General features: G+C 43.5%; 2 protein-coding genes across 7 annotated transcripts in view; one reads left to right on the forward strand and one right to left on the reverse strand.

Annotated features, from left to right (window-relative positions):
- On the forward strand, positions 1-11,778 carry LOC118310540 (amyloid beta A4 precursor protein-binding family B member 1-interacting protein). 3 transcript variants are annotated; one of them, XM_035633549.2, is made up of 13 exons: positions 1-150; positions 3,256-3,341; positions 5,066-5,153; positions 5,387-5,592; positions 5,678-5,749; positions 5,844-6,003; positions 6,244-6,365; positions 6,455-6,526; positions 6,672-6,815; positions 8,470-8,580; positions 9,763-9,861; positions 10,944-11,025; positions 11,137-11,778. In XM_035633549.2, exons 2-13 carry the CDS (start codon positions 3,264-3,266, stop codon positions 11,274-11,276), a joined length of 1,374 nt encoding a protein of 457 aa, XP_035489442.1. In that variant the 5' UTR covers positions 1-150; positions 3,256-3,263; the 3' UTR covers positions 11,277-11,778. The 3 variants fall into 3 exon arrangements, with proteins under 3 accessions (XP_035489442.1, XP_035489443.1, XP_035489441.1); XM_035633550.2 differs by having other exon boundaries at positions 14-150; positions 3,282-3,341; XM_035633548.2 differs by lacking the exon at positions 1-150 and having other exon boundaries at positions 814-3,341.
- LOC118310538 (abl interactor 1-like) overlaps positions 11,540-20,422 on the reverse strand; it is a 25,611-nt gene continuing 16,728 nt past the window's right edge. For 2 of the 4 annotated variants that reach the window (XM_035633542.2, XM_035633543.2), the window contains 5 exons: positions 20,146-20,246; positions 18,936-19,154; positions 17,318-17,407; positions 14,351-14,536; positions 11,540-14,238 (listed from right to left, as the gene is read on the reverse strand). In XM_035633542.2, coding sequence (XP_035489435.1) covers positions 14,063-14,238; positions 14,351-14,536; positions 17,318-17,407; positions 18,936-19,154; positions 20,146-20,246 — 772 coding nt within the window. In that variant the 3' untranslated portion in view covers positions 11,540-14,062. The remainder of the gene's footprint in view (positions 14,239-14,350; positions 14,537-17,317; positions 17,408-18,935; positions 19,155-20,145; positions 20,247-20,422) is intronic. The other 2 variants (XM_035633546.2, XM_035633544.2) reach the window with 1 other exon arrangement.

The following is a 20,422-nucleotide window of genomic DNA, read 5'->3' on the forward strand; positions in this document are numbered from 1 at the left end:
TCCACTTCCTGATTTCATCGGAAGTTCAGCCGATATCTGCAGAGGCAGTGCAGGCACGGTCACAGTAGTCTCAGTAGTCTCAGTAGACTGACCCTCGAGTGTTTTAGCACTGACACACACCTACTGTACGTGTGAAAGACACAGGAAAAGGTAAGAAGACTGACATTCTTTATAATTACTATTATTTTGAATTGTAACAATATATATTTATGGACAAATGTATTTCTCCCTCTGGTTAGTTCCTTCAAGAGTTAAATAGCTGAACCTTCACATCAGCTTTGTTCAGGACAAACACATGTCCTCTCGCTGCAGCCGCCAGTGGATGGTTGTGCAACTTATTAGGGAACAGTAAGAAGCTCTCGACCACAAGAAAAGGGAAAAACATGTTGGTTTACTGTCAGCAGGAAGGGCTTACTGGTGCCTTTCATGCATAGGAGTCTCTAATGAATGGCTTTTCCCTTTTTTCTTTTTTGCACTCATGCTCTGGCTCGGTCGCCTGCCCGTCTCTCGCTCTGTGGATGTGCGAGACCACAGTGGGAGACCGGCAGCAGCAATCTGACGAGCCCCGATGAGAGCATGGAATTCATAAACAAATGTGGTTTTGTCATGCGCGCTTTGATAAGCACATGCAAATATTACATTACTGACAGGTACCAGTAATTGCTATGGGGAATGGGTATACCGATGTTTTATTTATGAACTATTTATTTTTTTCAAATATGAGGAACAGAAGTCAGGATTGACTCTCACATGTGGGAGGCAGAAGGCCTGAGAGGCCAAAAAAGGTATGGTTCGCTTTCTTGATCCACAGATTTCACTTTCATATGGAAACAATACTCGGAGCTCCACCGTCGTCTTCACTCTTCCCCTTTACCTCATTACAGTTTAATGGATGGTCTGTTTATTGTTCAGCATAAACACAGCAAGACTGAACCTCTCTGCTTGTGTGTATGTGTGTGTCTGTGTGTGTGTGTGTGTATAAATCAGAAGAGAGCAATAGATAACTGGACAAAGACATAAAAATATGAAAACCTAAAACGCCATGTATGAGTTACTGTATACAGGACAGAATACTCATACCTCTATCATTTTGCACGTCCAGAGCCTGAAGATGCCTAATCAGGAAACACGCACAAATTGAGATGCAAAAAAACATATATGAATTTAACAGTAAAAAAAACAAAAAACACTTATGGACTTAGAAACACACGGTGAAAATAGGATGGAAAATATAAAATATATATAAATATGTAAAAGGAATCAAAATAGAGAGACACAGTAGAAATAGCTACACAAATAAAGTGCCTGTGTGGGGAATACAGGGTGCATTGCACAGAACAAGTTATGGCACCGATATAAATAGAACATATATTGGGTGTGAAGATGAACATATAGAGCAGTCACCTTGAGCAGTCCAGTGCAGCGGTGGTGCCGCCGTGAGGTGGGCAGCGAGCGCTGTGCGTTCAGCAGGGTGACGGCTCTGTGGTTAATGTAATGAATAAGATTAGATAAGTTAAACATACAGTAGTGATTTATTATATGCTAATAAGGTCACTATATGAACTTTGGTATAACATAATAACATAAAAAAAACAAAAAAACAAACTCTGACTGTGTAAACTAACTGTATACCCGCTCACCAAACAGCCGACAGAGACAAAGTTTGCAACTGGTGAATATTTTCATTATTTTGGAGTATTCAACTCAGGAGTAAATGAGGACACCGAGACCATGGGCCAAAAGAAACCAGAATACTCAACTTCAAATGGATTTCAGATGCGGCGCCATGTCTACTGGACGCTGTTTATAAATAAACATCTGTATATTCACTTGCTTTCCCTATCAACTTAAAAAGGTCATAAAATGTCAGTGTTGTGTTTCCAAGTAGACAAAACAAAAGCATTAATGCAGATTTAAGATGAACACGCACAAAAAAAAGGAGATTCAGGGTCACAGGGTTTCTCTCACTATCCACTCAGCAGCAGGCGAACTGAAGACTGGAATATGTGAAGTGGAACACGGTTAATGAATTGCAGCAGCTTCGCAACATAACAATAGACGATCTTAATTGCATGCAGAGAAGTATTAAAGAAAGCAAAACACAAAAACGGGATTTCACAAAAACATAAAAACTTAAAAAGAAAATTGAGCCGTTCACATCTCACCAACAACTTATACCTCTGCACTTGCTGTTTCCTCGGTTTCTGTGCAATGCCAAATATAGATTCTGCAGAATTGTAATTGATAACTGCACATAGCGACACAAGGAGACTGAAAGAGTTGGCGAGAAACGAAGAAACATTCTTCAGTTTGCTTTTTTTGTTTAAGCTGCTCCACATGCAAGATGTATTTATGACCCTAAAGCTGGCAAGATGCCGCCTACATATGGAAAAACACCAGAGGCAAAAACCTTGTTAGATGAAAATCTTTGGTCTGTATTAAGCCTCTTTTTTAAAGATAATTCATTGATTACTTTTCAATATTCAAATATTTAATTTCAATATTCCCAAAATAAGCTTATGTTTGATTTTCAGCAGACAAGAGTTTTCCTCCACGCTGCTTTCAATCATCTCACGTGGTCTGTCAGCGAGGGAGTACCAGTAAATTACCAGTAAATCACTTCTTAGAGTTGCATCTTAGGTGAAATTATGTGTTCATGGCAGAACGGATTTGCTGCATGATAAAAATGGAACATGAACCGCAAAAATAAAGAGCAGTTCATTATCTTCAATGAACGGGCCACTTGAATCAGTTCATTTGGAAGATGAGGTTTGCTGGAGGGCAATCAAAAAACAAACTTTACAGCCAGGGCAACATGGAAGCCATTTTAACACGCCACACTTGTGGAATCGTGGAAATGATATTGTTTTTTTGGTGCATGTGACTTATTTAAAAACAGATCCCACGTTTCTGGGGTTGAATTTATTAGGCACAAGCTTTGGATATGGTTTATCAGGTTTTTTTTACAGATATGACAGACATATCCAAACTGTGTATACGTGCATGCACGTGTCAAAGAGTGATTGTGTCTTAATGCCACCAGAATGCTGACGGTTGTGTCGCACCTTTCAGGGCAGTTTACTTTTTACCAACCTTTCCAGTCGCAGCGTGACAAACTGTGTGAGAATTGACTGTCGAAACCAAAATTAAAAAACTGAACTGAGATCGTCTGTGGATTTCATTTCCCTATCCTCCTTGCCGTGTTTCTCCGCTGCAATGTCTGTGCATGTTCTCCATTCCCCTGTGCGGCTGCAGAAATCTAAATGTCCCGCTGTTCTCAGATGGAGGACATAGACGTCATGTTCAGTCAACTGCTCGACGAGATCGACCACCTCGCTCAGGTGAGTTGGGTTTCTTTCAAAGTTGACAACGCTAACATGCAAATGTCTAGCAGGGGGCAATTTGACCAGTTGGCACGGTAACATATGCTGAGCATCACTAAACACTAGTGCAGCAGAGTATAGCTGAGGATGATGTTTTGTAGCTATTTCGTCCTAAACCCCAAAAAACTGGATGAAATTCAATTGCTACCAAAAGTTGGAGGAACACGAACGTTACAACGATCAATCCTGTGGAGCAAGAACTTTTTTTGGTAGATATTTCATGGAAAGCAGAAACTGCTGAGCTTCTGATGATGCAGCACAAGAAAAATTGGGGGGGGTTTCACCGAAGTCATTGGGATTTCACTGTCTGAAGACAACAAACATATGTAATGTAATATGTTGAGTTCAGACCAAAACTATGTGCCAACAGACCAGCACTGCCATATACCTGCAACGAGATTGGATGACAGATCCCATAATGCATCTGGGATTTGAACGCGGAATTGTGTAAAAAACGCAACCGTGCATTCTTTTTCAAAACGTGACTCCAGCAGTTACAGAAAGTTGCCATCGGTGCGATTGAAGTAGGAACCGGTTACGAGAAGCGACTCGAGACCAATCACTCGATGTCTGGACATTATCTGATTACGCATGGCAGTCGTTGTTCTGGAAACCGAGCATCTGACGGGAAAAAATTAAATAAAATATGAAGGGACACTAGGACGTGAAGTCATCGCATCTGGATCAGACTGCGGGGCGATGGCTGTGGAGTCCCATAAGCGCACATAAGCTGCTCATCATATCGCTGCGACTCTCGCAGAAGAAAAACATTACACATTTGTAACCGATGCGACCTCGGCCCGCAGGCGCTGACTGCCCACGTCAAATCTGAACGAGGGCGGCCCTAAGAACGGGATCAGTCACGAACATTACATCAGACATACCAGAAAGAGACTCTACAGTATTTATGTCACTTTGGCATGCGTCTCCTTGGAGAGCCATCACAGTGACAAACAGCACTCCACAGACTTTCTACCAGAGTTGGACAGACACTTAGATTTAAAGTAACTCTTCTTATTGCCTTGCTTGGGTCCATTCTCTCTGCTTCACTGCCTCGGAGCCAGAAGACAAAGAGGAGTGGGGGTTTTTTTGGGGGGGTAATCCATGACCTCAGGAGCTTGGAGGTGTTATTTGAGCAGCAGCTCCGGCATGACGACGTGTTTTCAGAGGCTTTCACCAGGGTTGAAGTGCACGCTGCACGGCACCGGTTGGCTGTGTTTCCAGCTTGTTTATAGACTATGAGCCTGTGGAGACTTGTGTTAATGATTAAAATATCACTATCACTATCCTTTTTCCCCTCATGGTATTGACATTATTTGATTTTGGACGCAGGTATACCAGAAATGGTTAAATTCACGAAGTGCAATTTCATTGGTTTTAACAAATTAGTGTTCTTGATGAGTTGATGTCTCATTTTTTTTCGATATGATAAAGTGCAAGGAAACAAAGTCGCCGATAAATTTCGGGCTCAGGTAACATAAATGAACAGCAGTTCAAGGACACACGTGATCCACTTTGATGTTTTGATTAAAGTGCTTATCTGATCCTTAAAACTGCTGCTTCTCGTATGTGTGTGAGAACATTAAATGTAATTACATTAGATTTTTTTCCCTTGATATAAAGACAGTGAGGGGAGAGGCTCTGAGATGTTGCTAATGTGCCGTCACATCATTTCCCTGCAGAGTTTACCTCCTGCAGTGGACTCACCAGAGGCGGATCCCGATCCACACAGACGGAGTGCCTTCTCCATCGGCTTCACGGACCTGAGAGGTGAGTCACGCTGCTTTGAAAATAAGTGGGATGTGGGACGATGCAAGCAGAGGGGGGAGATGTGCAGAGATAAGAATTCTCATTGAAGTTGGCGAGCGACTGTTTTCTTTCTTGTGCCAGACGGTCGGGCCAACCTCTGGAAATCTAGAGGCGTCCTCCTTTTTTCCAAAAGAGACAAAACACGCCGTGAAAAGAATTCTTTGACATGAGCACGCTTGCCTTGTACTCGTCAGAGTCTCTTAATGAACTGGAGGACCATGACCTGGATGCCCTGGTGGCTGACCTCGCAGCAAAATCCACACCACAAGATCCCTCCTCTGCGAGGCGGAACAGCAGCCTCACAGAAAATCCAGCTGCCGCGACTCGGGGATCTGAGGCAGCAGCCGCCCTTCCACGAACACCAAACACTGCTGACTCATCCAGAGGAGCGGCGCAGAGGGTAACCTATAAGATATGCAACTGATCATTCAAAATTCCATGAACGTGCATGAAGAACAGATTTTTTTTCTCTCTCACATTATTAGATCGAACCCCAGACAAAGGCAGAGAAAATTAAATTGGCCCTGGAGAAGCTGAGGGAAGCCAAAGTGAGAAAGGTAAAAGTCAGCGTGCAGGTTCTCTGTGTCTTCTTCTCATCACCGTGCAGTCACACGGGTCGGGTCACTGATCTCATCGGCCCCCGCTCCGCAGTTGATCGTGAAGGTGGCGATGGCCGACGGCGGCTCCAGGACCCTGATGGTGGACGAAAGACAGACGGTGCGAGAGGTTTTGGACAAGCTGTTTGAGAAGACGCACTGCGACCGCAGCATGGACTGGAGTCTGTGCGAGGCCAATCCCGAGCTGCAGATTGGTGTGATTACTGCACCCCACACACGCACGCACAAGCACACGCACGCACGCAGGCACACGCACGCACGCACGCTGTACATGCACTCAGATCGCATGCAGTCATCTGTGTTTGCACGTATACCGCACATGTATTTGCACGGGGGCAGGAGGAAAAATTCTGCACACATGTTTCAGGACTAAAGTTTGATGCGCACGTGTAGTTTCTGGCCACTGTTTGCCCACTCTCTCATCTTTGTTGCAGAAAGAGGCTTTGAGGACCACGAAAGCTTAGTGGAGCTGCTGTCCGTGTGGACCCGCCACAACGAAAACAAAATCTATTTCGTGTCAAGACCCCAGAAGTACGTGATGTTCACAGAACCGCAGGTAAGCAGGAGCAGTATTTATTTTTCCGTACAGGTTGGACTGTCTGGTTTAACACCGGTGAACTGAACCACGCTTTTCTCACCCTGCAGTTGTTTTACATGTGGAAGAAGAAGACAACTCTGAGGGGGGTTACCGAGCACGCCAAGCAACTCCTACTCAAGGTTAGACACCTCGCATACGGCTGGGGTTTTAACAATGTGTCATTTGCAAACTGAAAAGGGTTGCAATTCATGAAACGTATTCCACTTGTGTTAACGTAATCTCGGTTTTGTTGCATCATCTCATCTTTCCCCTATGACCCTGCAGGAACATTTTGAGAGTTCAACTCTTGTTGTCCCTGATCTCGAGGGCATGCTGTTCATGAAGGAAGATGGGAAGAAGGTGTGGAAACCTCGCTTCTTTGTGCTCAGGGCCTCTGGCATCTACTATGTGCCCAAAGGAAAGACAAAGGTACGGCAAGTCGCAGACTGTTGGGACCATTTGTCACGTTTCATTTTAAATGTGAGCATGTTTGTGGTGCACCGCTGACACCGACTCCCTCACACAGGCAGTCTGGAGGCTGTCGTCATGTAAAAGTGGACAATACTCAGTTGTGGTTTGGTGCCATGCAGAAAACACCCAAAAAACAAGAATGGTTGTGCATTTACTCAATGTCATGTCAATTTTGTGTAAATAGACATAACCGTGGATCATTTTGACCTAGATTTGTTTAATTTGGTTGCCTGCTGGTGTACTTTAGATAATATAGCTGTCACAAATGTACACAAACTACATATAGGTTGCACATAAGTTCACACAGTTCAGTCACACATATACTATTAGACTTTTTGCTTAGGGCAGTTGTTGAAAATGAGAACCACCCTCTTATTTAACTGGCAGAAAATAAAAATAAGTATATATTTCTTTAATGAGGCAAACGCTGACATACGGTGCCTGGGCTATAGACGACATAACAGACTATAAGTGTCTTGTTGAAGAGACGATTCAAAGAAAAAATCCTGGGTAATATTTTTTCCAGTTCTTAAAGATGTTTTTCTTTTTTACAAAGCCTATGATGGCTTTCATCTGAACACTCAGGCGCCACCGAACCAGAAATTGCAAGAGGAAGAGAAATGAAGATGGACAGTGTGAATGGAGGCCTCCCCTCTCTTAAAGAGAACCATGTTGTTCTGTCGCTGAGACAGAGGAGAAAGACTCTAAAATAATTCACCCGAGAGGGAGAAATAGACGGAGCGGAAATAGTGTGAGGCAGATGTGCAAATGGCAAACATGAGGGAGCTGCAGGAATCATCTGAGGCCAAGGACATGAAGCATCGGGGGATCTGGAAAAAGGGTAGTTCGTTAGGCGAAGGAAAGACAAACGTCTCCGAATCAGACTCAGATTGTCCAGCCGCCCACATGTAACCACACCACAAGCAGGACCAGCGGAGACGTTAAAGGGAGTCAAATATGAATGAAAATGGAAAAACGACGCCGCGATCGTCGAGCAGGAGGACTATGAGGAAATGTCAGAGATGGGGAAAAGAGGGAGCAAACAAAGAGAAACAAAGTGAACAACGGTCATCCTCAGGGGGTCTTTTGTAGTTTCCATTGTCGATGTGCTTCTGCTCGAAATCAAAAAATGGATGGATGAATGTCGAAATGTGTTTGCACCTTTAATACCTACCAAAAAAATAAGGCTAAATAGAAAAATGTACTTCTCGACACAACATCCTAAAAACAAAGATTCAGGACAAAATAATGAACGACCTCGCTCTTAAAGAAAAAAAGCTCGAAAGTTGTGAGCCATTGTGCATGAATTTTATTACTCTCCATTATCTATAATCCTTATCTTCCGATGGAGGGATGTGGCTAGAGCCCATATGAATGACATATATGGACAAACATATGCGTTGCTTTTGCAGTGATTTTTTTTGTTACTGTTCCTGTCGAGCATCCAAGTAGATCTGTTTGCAAAACACATGTGCAGTAGAACCCGACACCTGTTTCTGTATTATCGTATGACAGCAATCATAGTTAGTGCCATCAAGGAATGCACGTGTTCCACGTTTGAATCTGTCACAATATAATAACACTTTGATATGGTGTTTTTGCTCTGTTCCAGTCCTCCAGTGATCTCGCCCGTTTTGTCCATTTCGAAAAGGTTGACATCTACACCGCCGACAACTACAAACAGAAATACAGAGCACCCACCGACTTCTGCTTCCTGCTGAAGGTGAGCTCGACAGATGTGCTCATAGTCTCTCCACAACATGGTACTAGACATCATTCACTTTTTTTGAATATGCTTGAAATCCCACTCGCTTTTGATTAAAAGATGCATTTGCAAAAGGGATGGAGAGAAGAGAAGTGAAGAAAAAGAAAGAATCAAAATCAGTAAATCAGAGGTGATTGTAACACCATAATGGTCAAAGCAGAGGTTGCTGTGTGTGTGTGTGTGTGTGTGCGTGTGTGTGTGTGTGTCCTCTCATTTGAGGGGCATGCAGGGTTGTATCTTGTGGTCATTCAGCTGTTGACCTGTAGTTTGTACTTTTTGAGTTGCGACTGCAGATTAGACATCATATTGACAAAGACTGACACTTGTGAGAATTAACATACAGTAGTTTCTGCCTCAGAGTTACAGCAAACTTTAGCGGACCAACGAACAATGTACTTTGTGTGTGTGTGTGTGTGTGTGTGTGTGTGTGTGTGTGTTTCTTTTTTGACAGCCTGTCCTCAGCTGTGAGAACCCCGACAAAACCACAAATAGACGTGGTGTTTTTAACAAATGTAGGGTTTCCTGTCCCATAGGATTGTAGTCACATCTAGGATTTGTTTGTTTGTCATTTAGGTGTCAACTTAACTAAATGAATCAAGGGTCTATCACTTGTTTCCAGTATGTGTTTTTAACAGTAATACTGGTGTTATTCATGCTTCCCGGTCCACAGTGCAGCAACAGCCTGGTACAGTTGGCCCTCTGCTGGCTCTTGTTTGTACAACAAATACACAGACGGAGAGCAGAGGTTTTCTCGCTTGCATTTAAAGGGGCATTGCATCAAGTTAGGTTCACCCGTCATGGGGACAACAACACAGTCGGTGAGAAATGATGTACAATGTTCTCTTTCATCAGGGTCATCTCATCCTGACAACCGACCCAATTACAATAGAAAGTATGGAATTGAAGGCAGGGACTACCAAAAGGCACTATTCAGTTGCATTGTGGGAAGTGTAGGATGCAGTGATTTTGGAGCCTGTCCTGTACTAGGTCAGAAATGTAGAATAAAGCAGAGTGCGTCTGCTGCATCGGTTTCTTCTGTTCCTTTTTCAACTGTCTTCCTCGAGTCCTTCGTCTTTATGGCATGTGTGCATTACTAAATCCCTGCACTGACCCTTTAGCGTCACTGCTGTTTTTCCCCAGCATCCCTGCATCCAGAAAGAGTCTCCCTACATCAAGTTCCTGTGTTGTGACAGCGAACACACACGGTTGCTGTGGGTCAACTCCATCAGAATTGCCAAGGTCAGATTTAACACTCAGTCAGTAACACACTTCTCCGAACAAAGTTATTTAAAGAGGCACCAGACATTTTCCAGGAATATGTTTCACAGATTTTATCAAATTAAAAATCGCCAAAGATGACGATGCAGTGGAGAGCGCAAGGCATTGAATGTCTGCCCACTACGCATGTCACTGAAGGCGTCGTCAGGGACGACCCATTTCAGTCTTTCGTAACTTTTATTTTTGTTTTCAGACATATTTTTAACTCTCAAATACTAAATGACTGTCATTGTATAATGACAGTGGATTGACATTCCTATGTCTAAAAACCAAAAAAGTTATTGAAGATTGAAATGGGTCTTCCGTGACAACGCCTGCAGTCTGTGCAGTGGGCAGACACTCTCCACTGCATCGTCATCTTTGGTGATTTTGATCTGATCAAATCTGCGATACGTCTTCCTGAATGAGCTCTCCGACATATCCCCTAAACTGTGACAGATCCAGGTTTAGACGTGGAGATAATGAAGATAACAGACTATGTAGAGGCCTTCACCCCGGTTGGTTCCGGGCGGTATAATTGTTTGGTCACTGTCGTAAAGATGCTGCAGTCGCATGACGCCGGTAAGGAACGCAGGTACTTTACCTCAGAGCCTCCTGAGGAAGCTGTCAACACCTCTATGGGGATAACTGAGGAAAAGAAACAAGTATGAACACTGAAGCTTCAACAACCGCCAAGATCTCAATTTGAGCAAATACCATTGAGTTAATGGTCCAGGTGTAGTATTAATAAGTAGGCTGGTTGTGTCACTTACTGATCTAGTGAAAAGAAGACAAACTGCAGGTCGTTTCTCCAAAGTGATTAATGTCCGTCCAGGGTTCACTCTTCGTTTCATCTTTCTCCTTCTTAGCCTGCTTTCGTGGCCCCCGTCAACAGGATTCTTTTTCTCTCGTGGTTGAGTTGTTCCGCCGTCTGTCATTTCCATCACCAGGGATAAGATAGGCTTTTCCTTCTTCTCTCTCCACTACTCTGACAAAGCAGCAGACCATTACATTTCATTGACAGCAGGGAGTAACAGACTTGTGTCCTCTGTGTCTGTGTCCAGTACGGGACCGTCCTGTATAGGAACTACCAGGCTGCAGTCAAGGTGTCCACTCTGCAAACTCTCCGCTCTGCTGGACACACAAGTAAGTCTACACACCAAGAGGACGGCCAAGTTAATGGGGGGGGGGGGGGAGTAGTGTTCTGTATTTCTTCACAATTATAAGAATGAGAGCTTAGTATGATCGTCTTTGCAGACGCATCCAAAACCCGCACCTCTGGGATCCGCCCACAGCCGGGCCCTTCTCCACCCAACATCACAGATGTGGAAGACTATTCTCAGGAGCCTCCGCCTGACTTCATCCCTCCTCCTCCTCCTCTCCACAGACACGTCTGAGACACATCTTCACCTCCGTCTCTGTATCAGGTCGAAGTGCCCCTATAGGCCAGATTTGACCCTGGAGCCAGTGGCGACGTTCCAGTAATGGTTAAACATGTGGCAGTAGTTAGTACATTTCAAAAGTTATTTAATTTCAAATCTAGAACAATATTTAATAGTGCTTTTGTCATTGCGGACAAATATATTAACATTACATGACAGCGTGATGCAAACTTTTACATCTTTCTCAACAGCTTCACGAAACAAAACGAACGGTTGTGTTCATCGTTTCAACGAGCTGTTTATTACAAAAAAAGACTGTACATAAATTTCAATGAACACATCCTATGTACAAACTGAGAAGACAAATATTGAATTCCATTGAAGTTACTGATCCCCCCACACACACACACACACTTCTGATCATAAGAAAAACACATACCAAAGAAAGGCGCCTTGACCTGTGATGCCCTGAAATGCAAGACGTTAAGTGGTAAACATTACAAAGTTCTGCACATCAGTGGTTTGTCTCATGATTTTTTTATCTATGAAAAAAAACGTATAAATTAATCCTTTACATACAAACCGCCGACGGACCTCCCTCAGCAAGCCTCGGGACGTGACGACGAAGTCGAACGCGGAGCTAGAAATGCAGGAAGTAGAAAAAAGTTTGTTGTCTCACAAAAAGAATGACCTCATGATGGGAAAAGATACAATCAACGACGGGATGTACTGTAGTGGCAAATCATTCGCTGTAATGGCGGTTAGATACGTTCATGCACAGAGGCTCCGTGTGTACTGTCCACTTTTCTAGCCGGCGTAGACACCTGAAAATGTTAAAAGTTCATGTCCGCTGCTCGCACACACGGTTATGTCCATGTGACTCGTTTGGAAACACTCAGTATTCTGAGAGCGTTAGCTTTCCGTGATGTTTGACTGCGGTGACGTTTTACTTGCACCACAACAATCCCTTGGTAAGAGCAGGCATCTTATTTTGCAAAAGTAGTAGAAAAGAAGAAGGAAAAAAAAGAAAGAGCTCATCACACCGGCGCCGTGTTCAAGCCCTAAAGGAATGCATCACGTTCCTTTTACTGCAGCTAACGGGTGTCGTTCATGTGGAGCAACAGACTCTGGACCACGAGCAGCAGGCTGCTTCCAGCTGGAGTACATTACCCGCCGAGTCGACCTACATTCACAACAGTGCAGACGTGATTGAGGATCAATGTGTTTCGCCTTCTGGAACAGAGTATAAGGACACTGGGATCCTCCATTACATGTCTGGTGTGCAGAGAGCGGCCTGGCTCTGAGGTTGTCTGGGTTGGTGATTGCGGCTATTGAGCACCAAATGTGAAGCACCACACCATCAACCGGCAACTGGCAGGAACGACGACGACAACGATGACCTCGACGCCGCTCAGATCAACGTCTCGCTGCGTTTGCAATTGGGAGAATCGGGGGCGGGGGGATCATAATAAAGTCATCACAGTCATCGAGGACTAATCAGTGCAGCTACATATTCCAGCACACTGGACAAAACAAACATGAAAACATAGTACACTGGTTAGTTCTTCTGCCTCCCTGCTACAGTGGCCGGACCGCGTCGCCCAAAAAGAACAGTGCCGATGATCAAAAAGATGTGGCCGTGACGTTCACAGAAAAAAAAATATGAATTTTTGCCCACAGCCGCTTTGCTTGGATAAAGTTAAAAATGGCACTGTGATGAATGAAATTAATATTCAGGTAAAAAAAAGAAGAAAAAAAAGATCTTGGCACCACCTCCACTTATGATGATGATGATGATGATGATGATGATGATGGCAACTCACAGGTGAAACACACCGACTGACAGATGTACTGTACTGGCAGCTTGTCACACATTACAGTTTATATACACACATTACCATTGGAAGAACAGAAAGAAACTCCACCAGAAGAAGAAGTAAACGGTTTTCTTTTCTCTTCTTTTTTTTTTCTTGTAATGCATTCTATACACATCACACCCTTTTTAACAGCGTCCTCGCTCATCCCCCCCCCCCTCCCCCCGCCCACATCTTAAACATCTTGTGATTTGGACATCGACGACATGGAACATTCGGTCGAGTCCGAATGCACCTGTGGATGTTTGCGTGTCCTTTTTTTTCTTTTTCTTTTTTTTCGATAAGGTAAGATGGATGTTTTTGAAAGGAGGGGAGAGTCGGTCTGCTGGTCTACAGTGCAAATGAAGGGGTGGGAGCTTCCAGAAGAATGCTACAACTGCCTCAATCATATGAAATTGGTGGTAGTCCTTCACTGTCTGGACCTACTGCGTACTGGAAATACTGGATATGTTCGTTGCGAATGCCCAAATTAACACTTAAGTCAACATTTGTTTCGGTATTCTTTGAGTTCTATGCAATTTACTGCGAGGCGAAATGTGACCAAGTGTGAAAAGTACTATGGACCGGCGCAGATGTGACAGCGGCGGACAAAAAGGGGTTGAACTCCCGCTCCTCGTCCGCAGTGTAAACTAACAGACCCCAGTCATCCGAAAGCATCAGCACACTCCTTCAATGTGTGACACTGTTTGTTTTTTTTCTTCTTTTTTTGGGGGGAGCAGAACAAAACCGAGCTCCCCTAAAGGAAAACCATTCAGTATAATCCGAAGACTTCACCATGGCACTTCATTGAAAACAGGAGCCGCGTGAGCTGCGGTCGCTGCACTGCATACATCTGTACATCTTCACACTTTTACCTCTGTTCCAAACTGCAGTGCTTTTTTTTTGGAGGGGTGGGGAGGGGTTTGTTTTGTTTCCTTTTCCTTTTTTTCAGTCAGCATAATGCATGATGGACTCAACGTAGTTTCCCGGGAAGAGTCCAGTGACGCCGTTGCAGATGCCCTCGTACCAGCCGTCGTCGTTCTTCTTGATTATGTAGATGATGGCTCCCTCCATGAAGGACAGCTCATCCTCTTTGTCCTTGGAGTAGTCGTAGATGGCCACGACTGCGAAGAGGCAAAAGAAAAAAAAGGGGGGAAGGGGAAATAAATCAATTTTTCCACGGCTGAAGAAGAAAAAAGAATAAACACAAAGTGCTTTGTTTACCGTGGCACTAACCTTTCTCTAGGTAAACCTTGGGGGCCCACTGGGGGTCTCCGTCAGCGTACGGGTCACTGTAGTGAACCACTGCTGCTTCTTCTTCCTCGTAGTCCACTGGCGGCGGAGGAGGAGGAGGAGAGGGTTCCTCAAACACACCCAGGTCCTCTGGTGGAGGCGGAGGAGGCGGGGCAGGGCTGTCTGTTACTAGAGGAAGACAACAGTTAAAAAAATTGAATTATAATCAAATGAAAAAAGAAAAAGCACAAGAAAGAAAATGGATCTGATCTGGTGCGGCAGTGAAATTCAAAAATGACCTCCTGCAGCAGAGTTTGCGTAAGTTTATTTTTGCTATCATAGTTTTTGGGGGGACGGATCAGGTCAAGGTCAAAACGTGTCAATTTTTGATAACTATTTTTGGCAACAACAGATGTTGCTGTGTGGAAGAACAATCAATCATCATCTAAACCAAAAGGAACTCGTTATGAACCTTGTTACTATGACAAACACAGAAGCTGATGCTTCTGTTACACATCAAATGTGCTATTAAAGGCGCAGTAACACAAGTGTTCACCAGAGGGCAGCTTGTTTAAACTTTAGTCAGGCAGATCTTACAGCAGTTTTAAGTTTCCGTAACCTTCATTACCAAATATTAAGGGTCCAAATCGCTAACCCCAACCCAAACACTCATATTTCATTTATTAAGTTCCTATATGTTTTAAATTTCAACAATACCAATTTTAGTCAATACCACCAGGAAGTACTACAGGAAACTATTACAGTGGAATAGTAGTAGTCAACCTAAATGCAGAGTCTGAGACAATGATGTTTCCTGTAAAAAATATCCACCATATGTCTGTTCTTTTTAAATATGCTTATTGCAAAGCATCCCTCCGGGTTAATAAAGCCCCAAACTTCCAGCTTGTGAGATCTAAAACTGAGAATGGGTTGTATTCACACATTCAGCCGGCCTCCGTCACCAGAAAACACACATTATCTCTGTCTGCATGTTGACACAAACGCAATGTGGTGAAATGGGTGGATCCGTAATGTGCAGAACGTGTGGTTTTTAAAAAAGCCTTAACTTGGCCTGCTTCCACTGGTCCGTCACTCTTAAGTCTTTGAACTACTTGTGTGCCTGTGATACAAGTTTCCTTCGGGAGCGAGTCTCCCTGCAGCCTCGTACCCTCAACTTCAGTGATTAAAGAAAAACTGCACACTTTATCTCACCGATTTATAATCCTGCTTTTGCCCATAAGGCACCAGGGGAATGAATTTAATGCGTTGCTTCTATTCTGACCCGCTTACGCACTCGTTTTTCCGCTGGTCAAACAAAAGACTTTAAATCTGTTAACGCATTAAGAGCTAAAAAGAAAAAGAAAATCTGCATTGTAACAGTAGTCATCTTGGATTTTATTAGTAAAATCCAATAAACCTGTTAAGGTCTGTGTAAACACTTTATACATTACATTTACTCACAGTGTAGTCGGCAAGGACTATATCTCTACTGTCTTTATCTGTGGTAAAGACAGTAAAATACAATTCAGGAAGTCAGAAAAAGCAACAAAAAAACCAATCTCTATTAAAATACACATGTACATGTGTTTTCAGTGCTATGACCCACTTTTGATTGTGTAACTCTCTGAGCATTGCCGTTCTAACCAGTTCTTCTTTTATTATTATCCAGCCTAATGCGTCTCTTCCTGTGTGCCAGTGGACTCCTACAGATACAGGCAAGACTTTAGAGATTTTAAAAGAGGAAGTGTAAAAGCCTTTAAAAAAACTAACATAGGATAACAACAATCTTTATATAAAAATGTGCTAATTATCCATGGAAGGCCTGCTGAAGAGCGGCGTACACTACATTCGCTCATACAATCAAAACAAGACACACTGATATTAGAATAATCTCTTTTTTCATCTGACTGCGTGACTCCTATTCTGCCTCAGTTCAGTGTGTGTGATGACAGACTCCGTTGCGTTTGACCAGACAGGTACTGACAGTCCCACATCTCCCACTCGGCTGCATCTCTGCAGACCGGCAGGTGGCGGGTCAGGACGCGGCATCAGGTCACATTCTCTCTCCTCGGCGGACAGAGAGTACGGGACGCACGCTTTCAGTGACCCATTCATCACCATGGCGACAGACAGACAGAGAGACAGACATCCAAGGGGGAAGTGGTCTCCCTCGATCCCCAAACACAGTGCAATAGAAGGTGCGTAGCGAGCCACAGAACGGTGTGTAAAAATGTGAGGCAGCGTGTGGATGCTGAGGACGTTTCAGAGGAGTAAACAGAGAGGTGATGAATGGTTTCTCCATATATGTATACATACATACATAGATATGCAGAAATATTAGATAGTGATCTGAAATATGTACGAAGATAAATGAACAGATTTACTTTAATGAAAATACTAGAGCTACAACAGTTATTCGATTAGTTATCGACTTCTAAATTAATTGCCAACTATTTAGTTTGTTAATCGATTAATCGGTTCAAGAAGTGTTTGAGAAAAAAAAAAGTAAAAATTCTCTAATTTTAGCTTCTTAGATACTGTCTGGGTTCTCACCATTTTATGACATTTTATGAACCAAACAACTAATTGATTAATCGAAGTACAGTGCAAGTATTTCCTTCCTAGTTGTAGCCATTGTGATGTTTTCTTTCACGATTACAGAATCAGCAATCACCTATTGTCTATAATAGAGTAAATGTGTGGGAGTGACTGTGAGAGTGGATGATGTGAGTGGATGTGAATGTGAAGTGACAACTTTAGTGTAGGATTTCTTAATGTGAGCATAAAGTGATTTTCAGAAGGTGCGGGCATATGTGAGATTGCACATGTTTGTATATAATTGGGATATTACTGTACATTTAACTGCACTTACACATATACAGTAGGGCCCAATGAATATCTTCATAAATACATTTAAGTGCGTGTTTATATATATATATACATTTATATGAGTATGTGTTGAGTACTTACTGCTTTCCTGCATTCTGGCTACAAAGCCGGTCAGGGGGATCTGTGGGGTCAGCTGGACCATGGGAGGAGGCGGCGGAGGAGCCACAGACACTGGAGCAGCAACACCCAGAGAAGCCGGAGGAGCAGCAGAGAGACAGAGAGAGGGTTGGAGGTGGTGAACAGAGAGAGAGTGCGACAGAACAAGAACAAGAAAACATCAGAGGAGAGAGAGAAAGTCCAAAAACAGAATGAGACAAAAAGCTCGTGAGCGAGTGAGACAGTGCACGAAGCGTCGCTGCCGGTGATCTTTTGTGCTGCGCTTTTCCGAGCCGGAACGCGTTCGTCTCATCTCAGGCTGTGAATCTACCTCGTCAGCATCTGTTTTAAGTCAAAAGCAAAAGGCTGAAAGCAGCACCAGGTTTTTTTAATTTATTTTTGCTGCCGGTGCGAATGGCACAACGAGCTGCAGTGACGAGGCGACAGTGGCAGTAGCAGACGTCTGTTGTCACAAAAGCATTTACAGGCAGAGCTGCTGCTGCATCTGGATCCAGCTCTCAATCAAATTAAATGCTCATTAGTGGTGCGCGTATGGATGAAGAGCAACATTTGCTGAGTGAACTTGTCCCTGTATAATCTCTTTCTTTAGCCCCATAAAGAAGCCCTTTGCCCCTTTGTGGCTTTAGAAAGGAGATAAATGGACAAACGCACACAGAGAAACATAGATGTCCTCACTCAAAGACATGATATCACACACACACTCACATGCAGACCAGGTCTGACTCATAAATCACATGTACTGGAGGAGGTGTCTGCGTGATGTACTGCTACACCCTGTGAGATCAAGGAGATCCCTCTTGGACCAGAACAAGCCATTTCTCATGTTAAACTTCTATTACAGCCGCCTGAAATCCAAACTAGTCTTTCGCTTTAATTAAATTTCAATGACAGCGATGATATGATGTCCCAGTTTAGGTCCCTTGTTGACGGCACTCTGCATCACTCTCCTCCCAGACAAGACGGAACAGCCTCCTCCTCCTGCGTTTTGTTACCAAGACTCTTGTCCTCTGAGAAGACGATCAATTTGAGGCAGAATGGCTCGAAGTGACGCCTGCCAAAATAAATTCTACTCTTCCGACAGAAATTATGCACACGTCCCGGGTTCCCCCTTGCTGTGCATCTCATTAAGTGTTCTTTTGCCCTGAGAAGCCTCCTGCCCGTCTCTCTCCTCGACAAGAAACCGCCTTCAGCCGACTAAAGTGATAATGTCATAACTCAATTAGAAAAATGGAAATGAAACACTCTGCTTCAGTAATTATGGTTCATCATTCATTTTCATTTGCCCCCGTGCACATCTCTTAGACGCAGGGGACAATTTTTAGCAGTTCCATATCCAAGTTTCATTATGTTAAGATAAGATTTCTCAGGAAATTAATATCTGTAAATTATAAACCAGTAGAATGAAACCCTTATAAGATATTGAAAACTCACACTGGATAAAAAAAACACACAGTTATATTCCCTTATTTGACAATAAGTTACAGAATATCTCAAAATATTTCTATATGCCAACCGTCTAATAAACCGCACAGTATATACAAACTTAGGTTATTGACATATAAATATATCAAGCCTGAGTTACTTGGGTTTTGTGTGTAGGCAGGGCCCCCGTTGATGTGAGGCTGCTGGGAGGACACAGAGGGTGCGCGGCGGTAGGTGCCGGTGGCCGAAACCATGGAGGCCGAGGAGGTGGTGGAGGAGGAGTTGTGGCGGGAGATCTGGCGGGAGATGGTGCCGAACTGGGACATGGGGATGGGACCCAGGCCGGGGCCCTGGGGCACCGTGGCCGAGGACGTCGCCGCTGCAGGAGGGGGGGAAGGGGGCAGAGACATTAGTAAACATGCATCACTTTTGGTTGCTGGTTTACTTGAAATGTGTAGAGTAGTTTTAATTTAATTTCACATATATTTTGCGTCCAACCATCATGCTTTCAAAATTACGTTTGCAGTGTTCCATAATAAAATAAAGTGTTTTACAACTAAGTCTTAAACTAAATATTCAGCTTTTTTATCCCAGGCATGGCAAATAAAATCAGCCACAAAAACGTTGGCTTCCTGAAGTTTTCCCACAGTCGTCAAGCCAGAAGAAATGAACAGAAAAAGAAGACTTTTTTTTACTAAAAAGTACATCCCCTATGTCCTCATAGACAAGACAACAGAAGAAGAAATGAATTTCAAATTCACACATCTCTCACAAACCGGCCCATCTCTTGGGTTATAAGGCAAAGTTGCTGATCGTAGCTGTACACGTAACGATCCTTGGCCTTTACGTAAATTATACTTCACATCAGCAATAAGTTCGTATTTTTGGTTTATTATTATTATATGGACATGTTAGTATATAGTTTATTTCCATGCTGTTTGTAAGTTTAAATAATAACCTGCTGCTACTTTAAACATCAAAAACAGTTTGATGTTTAAGACAAATACCTATGTCTAAACCACTATCATTTATCATGTGTCATGCTGCCAGTTTTGTGAATTTTTTTTTAATAAATGTAACTTATAGATTTGTGTGAGATTTTCATACATTATTCACATCATTATGTGTCCACATTCAATCCCTTTTGTTTGACCTGATGAATGTCAGCTTGAGTCAACATGGTGGTGTTTGAGAGACGACGCTCAGCAGCAGGACGGACCAATGAGAGGCAGAGTGAACAAGCAGCAACCACAGAGATACAGAGAAGAAGAAGAAGAAGAGCCCACAAATATCCACTGGTGAAAACAGCAGCGGGTGCACAATGTGGACACTTGTGATGAGTTTGTGAGGTTACAGCTGCCGAGGCTCACCTTGCCCCAAACTGGGAGGGGAGGGGGTGGGAACTGCCAGAGGGAGAGCGACTCCACTGCTTCCACTGTTCTCCCTGCCGCCACTACCCCCACTGCTGCCACTGCAGAGAGACAGAGAGAGAGAGAGACGGTTATTATTAGAGGGTGTTTGTTTTGTGTGAGACAAACCTAATTAGCAGCTGACATCCTGTCATTTCTCTCTCATATGTCATTCTGACATAACAATATGGCAACCGATGATTCAAACATGCTGCGCACAGTCTAGAAGAATTCACAC

Source organism: Scophthalmus maximus, chromosome 5 (genome assembly GCF_022379125.1).
Source record: "Scophthalmus maximus strain ysfricsl-2021 chromosome 5, ASM2237912v1, whole genome shotgun sequence".
NCBI classification, from domain to species: Eukaryota; Metazoa; Chordata; class Actinopteri; order Pleuronectiformes; family Scophthalmidae; genus Scophthalmus; species Scophthalmus maximus.